We start from the raw sequence: 19,316 nt of genomic DNA, 5'->3' as shown, positions 1-19,316 counted from the left end.
TACTGTAAAAGATTTTCAATTTTTTATTTTTAAATATTCCTTAAAAAATATTCATTCGATATAAAACTATTGGCAACAAATGAAACTGTTATACATATATAATGATGCTTGAAGGCCTTGACATACACTCTTGATCAATCCACCAACATCAGTGGTGGACTCGGAAAATTTTGTTAAAAATATTTTTAAATAATGAAATATAAATATGTTTCATATTTTTCAAGACATAATTAAAAAACGTATACATTTTCTTTTTTGATTTCACATTAGTAATAATTGTCTTAAATAACAATATTTACAATAAAGTTCAATTTTTTCATGTGTTGTTGCTTTTGAAAGTAGGGGTAAATGAATATTTCAATGAGACATCTTTTTGATTTATCAAAAATCTCTTTTTATCTGTAAGTTTCAGTGAGGTTGACTGTGCATATTGAGATATATGTGGGTTTGCTATTGACCGACATAATGAGCGTAAGGTATAATTTGAAATATAAAACTAAATCCTGAAAACTTGAGAACTTATGCAAAGGATCGACTTCCCTTTCTATATTGTTTATGTGACTATGCGCCTATTTTTTGGATATGAAACATAAGTAGGACGCATGAAAGCATGAAAGCCATCTGAGGTTAGTATTACAAATTCTGCGGGAGAAGAAGTTGTATGCTAAACTGAAGAAGTGTGAATTTTGGTTGAATCAGGTTGCATTTTTAGGTCATGTGGTGTCTAAGGACGATATCTAAGTGGATCCTAACAAGATCAAAGTTGTGGTCGACTGGGTGAGGCCGAAGAGTGTGCAGGAGGTTCGGAGTTTGCTGGGACTGACGGGTTATTATCGTCGATTCGTGGAAGGGTTTTCTAAGTTGTCTGGGCATTTGAATCGATTGACCAGGAAGGGGGTGAAGTTTGAGTGGACCACTGATTACTAACAGTACTTTCAAGAGTTGAAGCACAGGCTGGTTACTGCTCCGGTTTTGACCATTCTTTCAGAGAATGGAAGTTTTATGATTTATAGTGATGTGTCTCTGAAGGGTTTGGGATGTTTTATGCAGTACGGTAAATTAATAGCATATGCTTCTCGACAACTGAAGGAATATGAGAAGAATTACCTTATGCATGATTTGGAGTTAGCTGCTATTATATATGCACTTGTATGGTGTGATGCCCCGATTTTGTACAAATTTTTTTATAAACAATAATAAATAATTTACACGTCATCGACAACATTCATAAATCGGCCACGTCAACAACCCTACTACCTTTCATACAACCCGACCCGCATTGGGTACTGGGTAAAAGGTTATTTTATTTATAAAACGTAATAGCGGAAGATAATACAGGTTTAACAACCTGAATACAATACCCAAAGTATCAACATACATATACATAAACAAATTTTTTTATAAATAATAATAAATAATTTACACGTCATCGACAACATTCATAAATCGGCCACGTCAACAACCCTACTACCTTTCATACAACCCGACCCGCATTGGGTACCGGGTAAAAGGTTATTTTATTTATAAAACCTAACAGCGGAAGATAATACATGTTTAACAACCTGAATACAATACCCAAAGTATCAACATACATATACATACATCACCATCACAAACTCAAAAACAACTAAATTCTAGGGGAATTACACCTCCCCTAGTCCAAAACTCACCCTGTGTGTAACGCCCCAACCTGGGTCTGTCAGGGAGCACTGCATCTCTCCTCCTCCACCAAGACCAGATAACAGGGGGGCGGGCTTTATTGGACTAATGACTAGCCCCACAAACCAACACATGTTCTTTTTAGTGTGTTTTTGTCCTTACTCACACACTTCCTGAGAAAACTTACCAAGTGGTCACCCATTCCAAGATTGCTCCAAGCCAAGCACGCTTAACTATGAAATTCTTATGGGAAGCTCCCGAAAAGAAAGGTGCACCTTATTAATATGAGTAATAATTAATATCTAATCTTTTAAGTCTTTCATCCATGGGATATCACACTGTGTGTTAGGGTCCCAGCTCCCTATGGTCCTGGAGTTCTATCACATGGCCTATCCCTGTTCCCTGAAAAATTTAGATAATTGGGTAAGACACATCTCAGTAAGAAGGAATAAATTATTTACAGTGTGTGACCATATGAGTTCAGTTATAATACATTTTACTTTTTAAATTAACATTTCATTTGAGAAAAATACACTCATAAATATATTCTCACAATCATATAGATATACAACACAAGCTTTTATAAGCTTTAAATCATTTCTCAAATTCAATTATTTCCAACACATATTTACCCACGAAGTTCCTGAGAATAGGGAAGATTACTCGCCCATACAGGTAGCTTCCCTCTACCCTAACACGTTACACTGCTAGGAATGACCACATCTGATACCTATCAGGGTACTCACCTTACTCAGTAAGCTCTCAAGTGGAGAGTTTCATTTCGCCTCAATTAATTATATTATTAACTCACATAGTTCCATTTCTCAATTTTATCATTCTTTATTTCTCAATTTCCATTATTTCTTTCATTTATCACTTTAGCCAATTTTATCATTTTTTCACTTTTCGTTTCCATTTTACTATCCCGCTCATGAGTATCCTCGGTATCAAATACCAACATCGCGTCTGTAACTCATGGCCACCCTGAGGATCTTTCTTTCCACACCATGCTTCCCCCTATGGTCAAGCTTGTGCGGCCCGAAGGCTGGATCTAACCGCGGTTGGCCGATCCGGTTAGATCAAAATATCATCACGTCTGTAGTACGACTGGCCGGCCTATAACCCTGATCCGAACTCAAAGGGCCCAACAACCCTACAAAATGGCACAGTCGACTGTCACACCACACGCTCCAAGAGTCCGTGTGGTTGCACTACACCACTAGCAACGATATCGTACTCAATATCATAACCATCCATCAGGGTTCACTACCACATATCCGCAATCATTATGCGGTATTGGCATTTCATCAATCATATTTCAGTATATCACAATTCAATTCAATATAAATATCCTCATCATTTTTTTTGCACATTTCATCATCTCATAATAATATATATCGTTTTTTATGTATTTCAACATTTCTCAAAATACTTATATCAGTAATTCACAAAATCTCATTTTTCATGCAAATCATTTCTACTCACATATAAATGTCATATTTCATTATTTTCCAATAATCACATCAATAATTCTTATTTCAACATTTTCTTAGAAAATACTCATCGTTATATTTCACATTTTTCAATATACGTCATATGTCACATAGTTTTCATCCAATATTCATAATATATTAATTTCACACTCCAAAATGCCATAATTTAATATTACTCAAATGCCACACAATTTATCTAATATTTATATCATAAGAATTTCCAAACAAAATACCATACGCTCATTTTCACATATTAGTTCACACAGTAATTCTAAAAATACTGTTATAATTTATTCCCTTACCTGACTTATTGAGAGTCTCGTTAACACCCAGATCCAACAACCTTGGTGCTCGAAACTCAACTCCTACAATTTACATTTTTTCTAGATTAATTAACTTATTTTCTCAAAATAATACCTATCTAACCTTCTCTAGGCTCCATATATTTCAAATTAACATTAAACTAACATTTAACATCCCCATTTAATTTTTCTGAATTGTGCCTGTGGGGCCCAAAATTACACCTGCGGCGCTCACCAAGCCCCTAAATTCCGAAATCCTACTTCAACCCCTGATATTCAATATTTTAGCATTTCTAAATTAATACTAATTAATTAAAAATAAGCTCCTTAATAACCACCATAACCCAAATTTAGGGTTTTGCCCACGACGACCCCATAAGAAATCCGTCCCGCTAGACTTGTAGAGAATCGTCCTTAGATTCTCATGGTGGTATCTGATCGTCAAACGGGCTTATAATTTGCAAGAAATTGAGAAAAAAAGGAGAAATTAGTTTACCCTAGAAGATACGCCTACGCTGCTACTACCACCAATCCGCTTCTGTAGAAATAACAGCAATGGAGAATGGAGTCCGGTGGTATCTTTCGATTTTCGATCAGACAAAAATCCATCACGAAACTGAGGAGAGAGGGAGAGAGAATGAGAGAAGAGAGAGAGATTATAGGGGGGAAGGAACTGCTCTCCGCAATTTTTTTTTTTTATGGAAGACAACTCCTGAAGCTTCTTTATGCTTCATGAGTGAATATATAATAATAATAATAATAATAATAATAATAATAATAATAATAATAATAATAATAAAAATATATTTTATTAATAAAAATAAAAATAAATTTTAATTATTTTTTTCTTTTTCCTTTAAATTTAATTAATTAATTAATTTTTTAAATTATTATTATTTTTTAAAAAATCACTTTACTAATCTTGTATAACCCTTTTTGGGGTTATTACATATGGTGTGTAATGCGAGATTTTCACTAATCACAAAAGCTTCAGGTACTTTTTCACGTAGAAGGAGTTGAATATGAGGTAGAGACGGTGGCTTGAGTTGATCAAGGACTACGATTGCACCATCAATTATCACCTGGGGAAAGCTAATGTGGTAGTCGATGCGTTGAGTCGAAAGTCGGAACATGCTATGGTATCTGCAATTGTGGATCAACATCACATCAGACGGGATTTGGAAAGCCTTGGTATAGAGTTGGTGTCCGATGATCATCGAGCTTTTAATTCTAGCTTGGTGGTTCAGCTAACTTTGTTTGAGCGTATTAAAGCTGCACAGGCTAGTGATGCGGGTTAACTAAGATTGTAGAGAAAGTGCAACAGGGGTTGGCTACGGAATTTAACATCTCTGAGGGAGGTGTGTTGAGGTTTGGGACTAGGATATGTGTTCCGAATGACGAAGAGATCGGAAGGATGATTCTGGAAGAAGTGCATCATTCTTTATATATGGTACATCTGGGTAGTACGAAGATGTATCGAGATTTGCGCGAGACCTTTTGGTGGAGTGGTATGAAAAGGTAGATTGCTCAGTTCATGGAGCAGTGTCTAATGTGTCACCAGACGAAATTTGAACATCAAAGGCTGGCAGGGCTGTTACAGCCTTTAGCTATTCTGGAATGGAAATGGGAGCATATTTCCATGGATTTTGTAACCGAATTGCCGCTAGCACTTCACGGGCAGAATGTTATCTGGGTGATCGTGGACATGTTGATGAAATCTGCTTACTGTTTACCATGAAACTTAGCTATCCTTTGAGTAGGCTAGCAGACATGTACGTGCAAGAGATAGTTAGAATGCATGGGGTACCGGTGTCCATTATGTCAGATCGAGACCCGAGTTTTACTTCTTGATTTTGGACGAGCTTGCAAGAAGCACTAGGGACGAAGCTTACTTTCAGTACAGCGTTCCACCCCTAGACTGATGGACAGTCAGAGAGGACAATACAGATCTTGGAAGATATGTTGCTGGATACAGTTTATGCTATTGGTAGAGTTTGCCTATAACAATAGCTTCCAGGCAAGTATAGGGATGGCACCGTTCGAGGCTCTGTATGGTCGGAGGTGTCAATCTCCTCTATATTGGGATGAGGTTGGTGAACGTCAGATGTTAGGATTTGAACTCGTGCAGCAGGCGTCTGGGAAGGTGGGTTTGATCCGGGATAAGATTAAATCAGCTTAGAGTCGGTAGAAGAGTTACACGGATGTTCTCCGCTAAGAATTAGAGTTCGAGGTGGGGGGTAAGGTATTTCTGAGGATCGCTTTGATGAAAGGAGTGATGAGATTTGGTAATAAGAGCAAGCTGAGCCCGATGTATATTGGACCATTCGAGATTCTTGAGCGAATGAGTCCAGTAGCCTACAGGATTGCACTACCCCTAACACTCTCAAGGATCCACGATGTGTTTCACGTATCCATGTTGAGGAGGTATGTGTTGGATCCATCACACGTTATTAGTTAAGAGGACTTGGAGATTGGGGATACTTTAACATATGAGGAGGTACCTATTTAGATTTTGGACCATAAAGTTCAGTAGCTACGTACCAAGGATATACCGTTAGTGAAGGTATTGTAGTAGAATCATGAGGTTGAGGAAGCTTCTTGGGAATTGGAAGTGGAGACATGACGGAAGTATCAACAGTTGTTCTGAGTATGTGTGTATATTACCCTACTTTGTATTGGAATAGGTGGCTAGTCTTGGGGAGTGTGTGTATTGTGAACTCCTGAGACGGTTTATGTATGTAATCACGATATTCCTCCGCCATAAGCGAGGGTATGTTTATATTGTGACGGGGCTGCGTTGTAGTAGTTGCCAGTTTTTTCTAAAGTTGAGTATGTGTTTGATTGTGTGAATGAGTTCGTAAACGAGAGATTGCAAATTTCGAGGACGAAATTTTTTGTAAGGAGGGGAGGTTGTAAGTGTGACGACTTGCTTATTTTCCACATTTTTTTATATATTACATATTACAAAATCATAAATCCCAACTTAGCAAATCATAATCCCCCTGGACCCGTGGGTACCAAGGATACATCATAACACAAAACGGAAGCCTAAGCAGCAGGAAACATACAATCATATACATCTCATTATACCATACATCACAATACCAGAGTTACTACAATCACTGCATACATATATACACAACACTTAACCCAAAAAGATGTCTTAGGGTTATTTTCACAAAATACATCCGACCCTATCAAAATACTTACCCTTCTGGAAGGGCAGATCTATCGTATTAGATTAGCGGGGCTTTTCCCACTCTCCTATCAGGGGCTCCTGAAAAGTTTATAAAATTTTGGGGTGAGACACCTCTCAGTAAGGGAAATAAACTAATACCAGTGTGTGGCAACATGAGTAATCCGTGTTATACATATACCATACAGAACATATTCAGTAACTGTTTTGTCAAATATGGGAATATATATATATATATATATATATATCATCAAAACATGGCAGAACATACTGCATTTTCATAAACATATCTCATCTCATATAATAAGAATACACAAAAACATTCGTGGTAGGTTAGCTGGCTGTTGTCATGTATTACCCCCACATGATTGGGTTGTGTTGCTCGAAGGCGGGACCTGACAATGGTTGGCCGACCACTGCCAACTCAAAAGTACAGTCTGTAAGTCTAATGGGTCTGCCAGACCTGGTCCGTACACTAGGGGCGCTCACACACTTCTTAAAAACCACATCGACCATCCAATCTCACACCACTCCGTACAGCAGCGTTAACACAAATATCATGATCATGAAGACTATGGACACATAGCAACGGTACCGTGCAAGTGCTAGCTTTGACCAAACCAATCAGGTTCTATATCATATAATATATAATGAAACTGTGATACATGAATATCTCATATCATTAATTATCAAATCAATCATATCATTTTGCATATATACGTATATCATGAAAATCATCAGCCCGTACGCAGGTATTACACATTTTTTCATAGCTCGACTCATACGTCGGCAAATCATAGCATAGCCCGTACGCTAGCAAATCATTTCCATAGCTCGGCTCGTACACCGGCAAACATATCCATAGTTCAGCCCGTACGTTGGCAAATCATACACATAGCTTGACCCGTACGTTGGCAAATATATCAAAATCTCGGCCCATATGCCGGTTTTCTATTATAAAAATCCGTATCATTAACATATTCCCATAAAACAGTATTCCATAACAAATTCTACTCATGCCACACTAACAGGTTTTCCACATATTTAATATACCATCATTTTTAATAGCATTTTCCCAAATATAAATCATATATAAATATACTTATTTTCCTGAAATCAAATGCTATAACAAGAAAAATATTTTTCATAAAATACTAGCTTAATTTATCCCTTTACCTGATTTCTGAAAAGTTCCTAAGAAAATTTGTCCCACACCCGTGGGGTTCCCTGTTCAACACCCTGAAAATGAAATTTTCGAGAAATAAAGTTCAGTATTTTCAAGCGTATAACACTTTCTACAACTGCCAAAAATCCAAATATTGAGTAGAAAGCCTTACCCTGGATTTGAGATGGTTTCCACCTCAACCCCACCAACGATCCGTTCCGACCCGAAATCAAAGAGAGAAGGAGGAGGAACCAAAGCGTAAAAGAGAGAGAAGTGCTGCGCAGGAAATTTTGGCCAAAAATGAATTTAGGCCTATTTAAATTGTGGCCTTCGTCGATGAGCCACGTCACCTCGTCGACGAGGTCAAAGGAAATTCGTCGACGAACTTTTCCCTTCATCGACGAAATTCAGAAACTCCAAAGTCATCCCCTTGATATTTCCTTATCGACAAGCCGCGTCACCTTGTCGACGAGTCATGTAGAAAGTTCATCGACGAACTCCAACCCTTGTCAACGAGCTCCTGTTATATCCTCGTCGACGAGCTCCTGTTATACCCTCATCAACGAGTCCCCTGTATTCGTCGATGAGGAGCTGAAAAATTCCTCGGGATTTATCCTTTCCAAAATGCAATGTTGTCGACGAATGCTTGACTGCCTCCTTTTATTTTCGGTTTCCATTTCCCTTTCTTTTATTATTTAAATACCATTATTCTTTGGGTCGTTACAGTAAGAATCCGAACCATGATATATGGATAAATTAATGGAAAGAAGGGTAAAATGGTAATTGAGCAGACTTCGTCGACGAAGGCCTCAGGTTGCTCAGCAACGAAATGCAGGAGCTTGTCGACGAGGAGAAGCCAAGTGGTTTCGAAAAATGGGAAATCTCAGGCTCGTCAACGAGGCCACCGTTTCATCGACGAGCTGTCTACATGGGCTCATCGACAAATACGTCATTCGTCGATGAGGTTGGCCAAGTCGAATGGCTATAAATATCCATTTTCATTAGCTAAGAAATCTCAAATCCTCTCTCTATCTCTCTAAAACTCGAAGGGCACTCTCTCTCTCTAGATTTCTTTGTCGTATGTTGTTGGAATCATAGATCCGACGTTACCATGAGGATCAAGGAAGGATTTTCTACAAGTTTTATGGATTAGATCTTTGTTTCAGGCGTTTTCGAGTTTTGGCTCAAAATCGAGGTAAGACTCAATTTTTAATTCTGTTTCGATAGTTCTGTAGAGAACGGAGTTGTGAGCATATTCTGTACTGTGATTTATAGGTTTTGGGAACTCGGTTCGCTATTTAGGGGCCGTAGAGTTTGAGATTTGTCATTTGGGAAAAGGTAAGGGGATTCTATGTATTTTAGTTATTTTTGAAATCAGACATAGTAGAATTGTGGTTCACGGTCTTGTGTGCATTTTGGTTACTCATTTGTGATATATATTGTGTTATAGGGATGGTCGTGCCTTGATTTGTTTAAACTGTATATGTTTGGAAGAGCATGATTTTAGAGTACCAAATGAGTGTGGTTTGTGTGGTTATATTAACATGCATGGTTGTGTTTTGTTGAAATGCAATAAGAACTGGGTTCCGAATTGTTCCAGGTACTGAAAGAGTGTCTGAGTTCATATCCGAGGGCGTGAGCCTTACCGGCTGATCACCGAAGGGTGTGGATCCACCAGTTGTACCAATACGATGCCATAGGAGCCTAGGGCTACGCCATGTGCCGAGGACACCGTGTAATGCGGGTCGGCTTCAGGCCAAAGGGTGTGACAACACCAGGTTTCTTGATCATGTGTGTGTGCGTGTATGCACTGTACTGGAATTGTTTTGTGAAAATACTGAAATTGCATTTAACTGTGTATTTTTTTTGTCCTGATAATACTCAAATTCCACACACCAATATAACCTGTATCTGCCTTACTGAGAGGTGTCTCACCCCTGTTGTATGTACATATTTTTCAAATCCTTCGAGTTACCGAAACTAGTGTCCTTGTGTTGGGAGCGTAGTGGTCGGTGTACTGCGAGAAGTACCTAGGTAAGTACTAGGACTATATCGGGTTATCTTTTGTGGCTTTGGTTGACACCTGGGTTTATGTTTTGCATTGTGGAACCTGGATTCCTTTTGTATAAACTCTGGTATGGTACTGAATGTGTACATTTTTCCTTTGTGCATCTGTTATGTGTATGAATGTATATAAGGTGTACGGGAACCCCACGGGGTCGGACCCTTATTCATTGTGTTGTGTCATTGATGATTTGTATGATACAGGGACAAGTTAGGTTACTTATTCACCCCTAGGTCCCATTACTGGGTTCGAGGCGTGATAAGTTATGTCAAGATTCAATAAATAATATCATGTCATGTTTTATCCTGAAATATGAAACTGTTATGTTTTAATATCATGAAAAGTATTATATGTTATCAGAACTCGGATAGTTTAGTTTAGTTTTACGAAACACGGTACCGTAGCTAGATGTTCACGATTATGAATATGTTAGTGCTACCACACATCTTATGTAGAGTGTGGGAGATGACAACTGATGTAACTTTATGGGAGTGTTGTAGTTCCTCTAGTAGTTTGGCACAGGTGGAATGGGCCCATCGTACTTACACATACCTATGTTTGACTTAGCATGGTCGGCCAGCCGTTGCTAGGTCCCGCCTTCGAATCGCACATTCTAACACTTTTGATCTTTCTAACTCTCTCTCTCTCTTTGATTTTATTTTTACAAGTCTTATTCCAGAGAACAAGTGTGAAGAGTTTTGAACTCTTTCCCAACTGATCCCAACCTACCAAGATGAGTATCCACCTTCTTTTGATCCCTTTTCTCTTTCATTATCTCAACTTATCTTCTTTTTTTTTTTTTCCTTTTAATTTTTCTTTCCTTTTTTCCTTATTTTTTTCTCACTTTTCTGCCAATCAAACAAGGGAAACCAAGGTTAGGTTTAAGGTTAGGCTACGGGTTTAGGGTTTGGTTGGGTTAGGCTAAGTTAGGCCCACTTGGGCCTCTTGGGTTTGGGTCTCAAAAGAGATGAGTTAATTGGGCTAGACTGCATTTAAATTGGACTAGGCCCATTTGGGCTTGGATTCAACACTAGGCTATTGTCTTATTCAATTTTGGGCTTTTAAGTTGACTAGGCCTTAAATTGGGCTCATGGGCTTAGATTAAATGGGTTGTGCATGTTTGGGCTGATGGGCTTGGATTGAATGAGCTGTGCATGTTTGGGTTAATGGGTTTGGATCGAATGGGCTGTGCTTGTTTGACTAGGCTTTTTCCTTTTTTTTTTTTTTTTAATTTTCAAGGTAAAAAATTTAATTTTCTTGAATTTTTTCATTTTACGAAATAAAAATGTTACCCAAATTTTGTTATATAAGTCACAGACAAAATGTGATGTCTACAAATAGTCAATATTAAAAGAATGAAGAATTAATTAATTTGATTAAGAAATTAAAATGAAAACACGTTACACACATATCGTTTGTTTGATGACTAGCAGTGAACATAGAAAATAATAAATTTTGTATACTGATGTCCATTTTTTTTATTTGTCAATTTTTTAAGTATTAGTTAAATAATAAAATTAATAAAAGTTGGGAAAATGCTATGTTGTATTTTATTAATGCAAATACAAAACTAAGACAATTTATAATCCCCAAATACCATTTAATATATTAATTAAAAATATGTTAATAACACCTTCCATATGTTAGGAACTTATAGACCTAAAATATTAAACACATAAATATCAATTAAAATTTTAACTTTCTTTGTTGGAAGACCTTCAAAAAGAAAGCCCCCCCTCCAAAAATAGGTGTATGCCGCTATTAGCGACAAGCACACGGTATTCTTTAGTAAAAGGCGAAAGAATAGTTCGCTCTGTACTCATCGCACGGCTCCATGTTTATCAACTTGCTTTGCCCCTTATTTTTATATTAATGTTGGTTTCTTGTGGTAGCTTCTCCACTCCGATGTGGGACGTTTCTGGTCTCCTTTGGCTCCTACCAAAAGCTCATTTCAGAACCCACAAGGAAAGCAAAAGCATCAACACTCTCCTCCCAAATTTCATCTCCCTCTTCTTCAGAACAAAGTCCGTCAGGCTCCATTCCACGCCTAAGACTCCTTTTCACCTTCTTAGATTAGAGTTTGAGGCATCTAATTTAAAGTCGCATGCTAAATAGAATAATTATCCTATTTTGTATTTGGTTTGTCGTCTATAATTATATAAATGATAGGATAGGACATAAATTGAGGGCCTGTTCGGTATCTTTGTTGTTTTTTATTTTTTATTTTTATTTTTCTACGGTGAAAAGATGGACTATAAAAACGCATTTGATTATGTTGTCAATTTTTTATTTCTATTGTTGATTTTCAATTGTCTGCCAAAAGATTGAGAATCAGATTTTAGTTGTTAGAAATTTTAATTTCTAAGAACAATTTTTTTTGGATTAAATTATTTATTTTATATACTTTTAAATTAAAATCAAAATTAAATGATTATATGAATTTAAATAGAATAAAAGAAATATATATATATATATATATATTAAAAAGTAATGATAAAATCAATTACAAAATACTTTCACTATTTTTTAATTGTCATGCCTAATAAAATTTTTAAATAAAATTTGAAAGTAAAACAAATAGAATAAATTTTATTTTAATTATAATAATTTTTTATTGTGTATTATTTGTAATTTTATTATTTTAATCATATTTTTATAATATTATTTGATTTAAAGAAGAAAATAAGCACTTTCTAATCAAAATTTTAATTTGTATTAATTTTATAAATGTTAATTACACATTATTGATTTTTAGTTTTTACTTTCTGCTTTTGGTTTTTAATTTTTGTTTCTATTTATTGACAGTGATGCCAAACGGTCTCTAACTTTTCAAATATTTTTTATGACACAACAAACCTTCGTGAGCTACCTAAGTGGAAATAAATGAAATTGCCGCCCTATTCACCAGGCACCCGGACCTTTATATAACAAACGAATATAAAAAAATAACAATATTTTATTTCATGAAAAAAATACAAATACAATAAAATACTTAATAAAAATACAAGAGAATAAATTGTACATAAAATTTAAAAAAAACCAAACGACAACTAAATTTGAACTTTTCTTGTTAGGAGGCCATCGAAGAGAGAGCCCCCCCCAAAAATAGGCGTATGCCGCTATTGGCGACGAGCACACGGTATTCTTTAGTAAAAGGCGAAAGAATAGTTCGCTGTGTGCTCATCGCACGGCTCCGTGATTTTTCCCTGCGTTTATCCCTTCGTTTTATATTAATGTTGGATTCTTCTTGTAGCTTCTCCACTCCGATGTGGGACATTTCTGGTCTCCTTTAGCTCCTACCAAACTCATTTCAGAACCCACAAGGAAAGCAAAAGCATCAACAACTCTCCTCCCAAGTTTCATCTCCCTCTTCTTTAGTTTCTACACTCGCTGCCGCTGGGCTAGCAGAGATCTGGAAAATCTTTGTGCATATTTCAGAACAAAGTCTGTCAGGCTCCATTCCAAGCCAAAAGGTCCTTTTCTCCTTCTTAGATTAGAGTTTGAGCCGTCTAATTTAAAAATCGCATGCTAAACAGAAAAATTATCTCAATTTGTATTTGGTTTATCGTCTATAATTATATAAACGATAGGATAGGATATAAACTAAGGATTTGCTTGGTATCATCATTATTTTTTGTTTTTTAATACGTTTGTTTATATTGTCAATTTTCTATTTCCGTTGCCTGATTTTCAACTGCTAAAAGTTGAAAATTAGATTTTATGATTTTTAGTTGTTTTAGCAACCTATTGCCAGAAGTTTTAATATCTAAAGATAATTCTTTTTTGGATTAAATTATTTATTTTATATACTTTTAAATTAAAATAAGAATTAAAGATCATATGAATTTAATAAAATTAAAGGAAAATATTTATAAATTTAAAAAATTAATGATAAAGTCAATTACAAAATACTTTCACTATTTTTCAATTGTTATGCCCAATAAAGTTTGTATTATAAAGTTAAATTTGAATGTAAAATAATTAAGTAAAATAAGTAAAATAAATTTTATTTTTATTATAGTCATTCTTTAATGTGTATTATTTATAATTTTATTATTTTAATCATATTTTCATAATATTATTTGATTTAAAGATGAAAATGAGCATTTTTTTAATCAAAATTTTAATTTGTATCAATTTTATAAATGTTAATCAAACATATTTCTGGTTTTTGATTTTTGTTTCTAATTTTTGACAGTGCCCTGACTTTTCAATTTTTTTTTATGAAACTCTCACCTAGATAGACCTTTGTGAACTATTTAAGTGGAAATAAATCAAAGGATGAAATTATCGCCGCTTGCTCATTGACACCCCATTAGTAATTCACTAGACAAATCAAAAGTGGAGAATCGAACTTGCGACCTTGGGATCTCCAAGCCCCAACTTCACCCTTACCACTAGGGCAAACCTAACTGTGCTTTACTTTCCTTTTTTTTTTTTTTATCATAATGTTTAATTTGTAGATTGAATGGAAGTCGAAAAACAATGGAATGAAAAAATGATAAAATCAAATGATAAACTCGATCCCATTCCCCTCAGTTCAATTTCATTCTTTTATACCGAACGTGTAATAAGAGCGCTCAGCAAAATCAAGCTAACGAAACAAACACTTAGCCTAAACAAATTTTCACTTTATGCTATAGACTGTATTGTAATGTGATTCAACTTGAATTCCACAGAGTTTCCAATGATAAAATACCTGCAAGGATTAAGAAATCAATCATATATTATGGATTCTAAGATTACATGGATCCATCAAGTGTTCAAAACTACAATTTAGTTCATTCCAACTTTCACACATTCTTTCCCCCTCAAAGACCTTATTCCCAAACTTCGAAAGAATTCGATAAGAACCAAACAACTACCGAAGCTATCCCATAAACCCATCTATAATCCAAACCTAGTGCCCTGGCTTGAGGAATTTTTCATCTGCCAGATTAAAATTGAGGTCCTTCATTAGGGTTTTAGGCTGAGAGAGAAAAAGCAATCTGTTAAACCACTCCACCACCTCAGGACAGAAAACCTTCCATAGAAACAATGGCCTGACCTGAGAGGGCAGTGTCAAGTACTCATCCCCCCGGCAAGCGCTTTCCACGATTGCTCTTGCACATTCATCAGCAGCCTTCACTGGGATAAACTTCATCACACCCTGTACAAACCAAAGCCAAACCAGTGAACATATATAATACATCACTTAATTGAGAATTACTAATGCTCATTTTCAGACTTGGAATTAAATTCGTGCATAACTCAATTCTGGCTCATGGATTTGTGTTTTCTGCTGGCTGCAGCTTCAAATTTAAAGCTCAAACTCCATACTCTTTGATTGTAAGATATGTTGAGCTGAAAGAAACCAGAAATTTTGTGCTTTAAAGCATGAATTTCAAGCTTCGATCGTATTTGTATATATTTGGACAAAACAATATATGCAGTTGTGTATTGTACTTTGTTCAAATTTACATAAATCTAGGTTTGAAGTCCAGCTCTAGTCATCCAAACGCAGGTAATCCAGTGAAGGTGTGCACCAAGTGATCTCTATATGAATGTGGAGTGATACCATATAAAAGAAACAGTCAACCTTATGACATATTTGGTACGTAAGAATTGAATGGGATCGGTAATGCTCTCAAAAAAAGGGATTAAGGTTTTAATAAGTACCTTGGTCTAGTTTGAATTTACTTTCTCACCAAAAACAATGCTATATTTCAGATTTCAGACTTTACATTTGGATTTGGGCAAAATTCAACACAATTTACACAAAAGGACCTAACCCTATGTTTAGAGAAAACTTAGATTTGGATTTGTATTGGATTTGAATATGTAAGATAAAAATGTATTGAACTTTGCTCAAATCCACCCAAATCCAAATCTAACGTCCCAAATCGATGCTCCCAAATGCAGCATAAATGCACTTGAAAAATAGTTACACAAACTCTGTATCTTCTCCAATATGTGCTGAATGCAGGCATTCAAATGCATCTAGGCTTCATCCACAGAAAATTCAAATCAAAACTCAGACCTCACTCTAAACTCTAAACTCCAAACACAAGATTAGAAAATTCTTTTTCCATGTTTAAACCCCTCCACAATATTCTTTCATTTTATTTATTAAAAAAAGAACAGAAAGAAGCCAAAATTTTTTTTTTTCTCATTTTCTCTGTCTTTGTGCATACCTCAGCCAGGCCTAGCTTTGAGAGAAACTCTCCTTGGGTATTGACAAGCCAAGGAGTGACAATTGTTATCCCAACATCCCCATCCAATTCAACTCTCAATGTCTCATACAAGCTTATCAATGCTGCTTTACTTGCCTGAGAATTGCAAAAGAGATCAGTCAGGAGAGAGAGAGAGAGAGAGAGAGAGAGAGAGAGCATGAATCTTAGATCCTAAACACCAAAAGAAAAGAATGAGATGCAGAGTAAAGCTTCCGGATGATGAGTAGAGAAGTTACATTGTATAAGCTCATTCTTGGAAGTGGGAACCGTCCATTCATTGATGAAATCACTATGATCTTCCCTCGGCTTTTCCTCAGGTGTGGAATTGCAAGATGGGTACTGTGAACTGAACCCCAGAAGTTGGTTTCCTTCATGGAAATTGAAAATTTGCAATATATTATCAGATTTTTTTTCAGTTGGCACCTATTTCATACATCAAAGGATCCAATAAAGAATATGAATTCTCAAAGAGAGAGAGAGAGGAGTTTAGATGTACCAAGAGCATAGGCCTAATTCTAATTCCAAGCATTTGATTCATATGATTCTCAGACATTACTAGGAATGTAAATTTCAGAGCATTACATGTTCATATTTGGTTCATTGTCTTCATATTCTAAATAATATATATATTTTTTCTTTGAATACGTTTAAACATAACGTTTAATTCCATCTCAATTCTCAAATTTAAGTAGAAAGGGGTGAATATGGTGATGAGAATTACCATAACAGGAGCCAAATCAGAAATCAGGGCAAAGTCCTCAAACATGTGAACTGGAGCAATCCCAGCATTGTTCACCAGATGATCCACTGTCACATTCATTCATAAGTAACCAATCAATTTACAGTAGAAACTTTTCTATTTGGTTTCTATTTGTGGATCAAACTTACGTCCATGTAAGACTGAAGTGTTCTAAAAGAAACCAATCAATTTACAGTAGAAACTTTTCTTTAAAAAATAAAATATAATGATATAAAATTGGGACAGGGATGTGATAGATAGTTGGATGCTTATAGCATACATCGTCCAAAGCGATGGAGGGCTTTGTCAACAAATCTCTCACGGTCATCAGCCTTGGAAACATCTGCCCGGACCACCATAACCTCAGGCGACCCCAGCTTCCTGGCTTTCTCTGCAACTTCTCTCAGACGTTCTTTTCTTCTTGCAGTGAGCACCAGAAGAGCTCCTCTCTTGGCGTACTCGTAAGCAATATGCTTCAAAAATCACAAAATATGTTCACCAAATCAGACACCCATTAAGCCCAGACGTTCAATTATTCATTGTTTGCTCAAAAAATCATAAACCCAATAAACCCAGAGGTTCAATTATTCAATGTTTGCTCAAAAAATAAAAATAAAAAACCCATTAAACCCAGAGGTTCAAATAATCTGTATTTGCTCAAAAGATGAGAAAAACCCATTAAACCAGAGGTTCACTTAATCAATATTTGCTCAAAAAATCAGAAACCCTTTAAAGCCAGGAGTTCGATTAATCAATATTTGCTAAAAAAATATCAGAACCCACTACATCCTAAAGGTTCAATTAATCAATATATGGTAAAAAATAGCAACCCATCAGACCCAGTGATTAAAATCAGCAATCCATAAACCTAGAGGTTCAATTTATCAATATTTGCTTCAAAAATCAGAAACACATTGGACCCAGAGGTTCAGTCAACCACCATTTGCTCAAAAAATCAGAAACCCATTACAATCACAGGTCTACTCCATTACAATCAGAGGTCTACTTAATCGTTATTTACTCGAAAAATAAGGAACCCATTAAACATAGAGCTTCAATTGATCAATATTTGCTCAAACTAAGTGAAATGGGTGATTCTCAAACCTCGCCAATGCCGGAGGATGCTCCGGTGATGAGCACTACTTTTCCGGCCACGTCTTCACTGATGTTGGACCTTCTAAATGAACTATAAATGAACTTTACGAACAGAAGTGAAGGCAAAAAGAAGAAGAGGGCAACGACCATTGCTGCGGGAATTGCAACGTTCAAGAGCTTGCGAATCACATTCATGGTGGAAATGCAGAAACAGAGACCCCCAAATTTTAGTTCGGCAGTGATTGTGCTTAATGGGTTTCTGATTTGTTGAGCAAACAATGAAATAGGAATAAGAATCACCGAGCAGAAATTAAAAATGAAAAATAGAAAACAAATACAAACCAATCAACTCATTGAAAAACGTGGAGTAATCACAAACATTATCAGAAACAGAATAAATAAATAAAAGATAGTAGCTTGGCCAGAGCGTTCATCATTGTCCGCTTGGATATTGTAATAGAGTATTATTAAATTATACAGAGAGAGATAAGAGAATTTACAATCTTATTCGATTATTTGGAATTTTTTTCCGTTTTATTATTAAAAATAAATAAAATATTAAATAATACTCTAATTGGGGAAAAATTTTCTAAAATAATGCTTACGTAATCTCGCAACTTGATGCTGTGAGATTTAAATTGATGGGCCGCCGGAAAGAGGACGCGTGACATGGAGAGAAGCAAATCTCGCAACCAACCGAAAGGTGATGCATCGCACAAATCTCGCAGTACCAAGCTGCGAGATTTGTCTCTGAAATCCAGCAGCTTTGTGACACGTGGATAATCTCGCAGGATAGACCTGCGAGATTTGCTTCGTCTAGCCATTTCCTCCCGAGCTCTAAGAACCGTGTTTGCAAAGTGATTGCAGAGAGGACGGGAGATTGCAGAGAGTGCAGAGGGGACAGGAGAGTGCAGGTGACTGTTCGGGGTGCAGGTGACCGTTCGAAGGCGAGGCTATTTAAGGGAGAAAATGGGGTAGGTTTTTTAATTTAGCAAAAACATGAATCATTAAGGTTTTTACTTACTGATTTGAATTTGTTGCAAGTTGGATTTGTTTCATAAGTTGGGTTTGGGTATTTTGGGTTCATAGCTGCATCCTAGAAGGTTAGTTTTCATCCGTATGCTTTTTTATATTTTTGATTTCATGTTCTGCCTATTAAATTAAGTTTCTAATTTGTTTTAATTTTGCAATATTAACTAAATTACTGCAAGTGAATTTTAATGGCTTCATTACTGGTTGTAAAAGAAATTTTTAAAATATGTATAAGATAATATTTGGAATCATAAATTTAGACATGTATGGATTGGAAAGAAATTCAATACAATTTTGATTATTAATACAGACATGTAACAGTTGAATTAAAATTTTTTTCCATGTAAATTAGAAAAAT

The 19,316-nt window shown here is 35.8% G+C and overlaps 1 protein-coding gene and 2 non-coding genes across 6 annotated transcripts; all 3 read right to left on the bottom strand.

Moving 5' to 3' along the window:
- Positions 1-11,592: 11,592 nt before the first annotated feature.
- LOC131161226 (U5 spliceosomal RNA) lies at positions 11,593-11,712 on the bottom strand. Its single transcript, XR_009138376.1, has one exon. It is a non-coding gene; the product is annotated as a U5 spliceosomal RNA (small nuclear RNA).
- Positions 11,713-12,955: 1,243 nt separating this feature from the next.
- On the bottom strand, positions 12,956-13,073 carry LOC131161227 (U5 spliceosomal RNA). The gene has a single exon (XR_009138377.1). It is a non-coding gene; the product is annotated as a U5 spliceosomal RNA (small nuclear RNA).
- A 1,487-nt stretch (positions 13,074-14,560) lies between these two features.
- On the bottom strand, positions 14,561-18,404 carry LOC131160704 (11-beta-hydroxysteroid dehydrogenase-like 4A). 4 transcript variants are annotated; one of them, XM_058116563.1, is made up of 8 exons: positions 18,269-18,404; positions 17,936-18,185; positions 17,112-17,304; positions 16,814-16,899; positions 16,329-16,460; positions 16,054-16,188; positions 14,928-15,029; positions 14,561-14,849 (listed from the first exon to the last, which is right to left on the bottom strand). In XM_058116563.1, the coding sequence occupies exons 2-8, from the start codon at positions 18,119-18,121 to the stop codon at positions 14,781-14,783; spliced, it is 903 nt and encodes a 300-aa protein (XP_057972546.1). In that variant the 5' UTR covers positions 18,122-18,185; positions 18,269-18,404; the 3' UTR covers positions 14,561-14,780. The 4 variants fall into 4 exon arrangements, with proteins under 4 accessions (XP_057972546.1, XP_057972544.1, XP_057972545.1 ...); XM_058116561.1 differs by having other exon boundaries at positions 14,561-15,029; XM_058116562.1 differs by having other exon boundaries at positions 14,561-15,029; positions 18,306-18,366.
- Positions 18,405-19,316: the final 912 nt, after the last annotated feature.

Source organism: Malania oleifera, chromosome 7, assembly GCF_029873635.1.
Source record: "Malania oleifera isolate guangnan ecotype guangnan chromosome 7, ASM2987363v1, whole genome shotgun sequence".
In the NCBI taxonomy this organism is placed as follows: domain Eukaryota; kingdom Viridiplantae; phylum Streptophyta; class Magnoliopsida; order Santalales; family Ximeniaceae; genus Malania; species Malania oleifera.
This window is presented reverse-complemented; position numbering and strand designations above follow the sequence as displayed.

Bases quoted from the DNA above. Each gene is read 5' to 3' on its own strand.
- LOC131160704 (XM_058116561.1), bottom strand. From the start codon at position 18,121: ATGAATGTGATTCGCAAGCTCTTGAACGTTGCAATTCCCGCAGCAATG. The intron at 16,900-17,111 runs GTATGCTATAAG...TGAATGTGACAG, and splicing joins CCTCCATCGCTTTGGACGAT to TGGATCATCTGGTGAACAAT. The intron at 16,461-16,813 runs GTAATTCTCATC...ATTTCCATGAAG, and splicing joins CTGATTTGGCTCCTGTTATG to GAAACCAACTTCTGGGGTTC.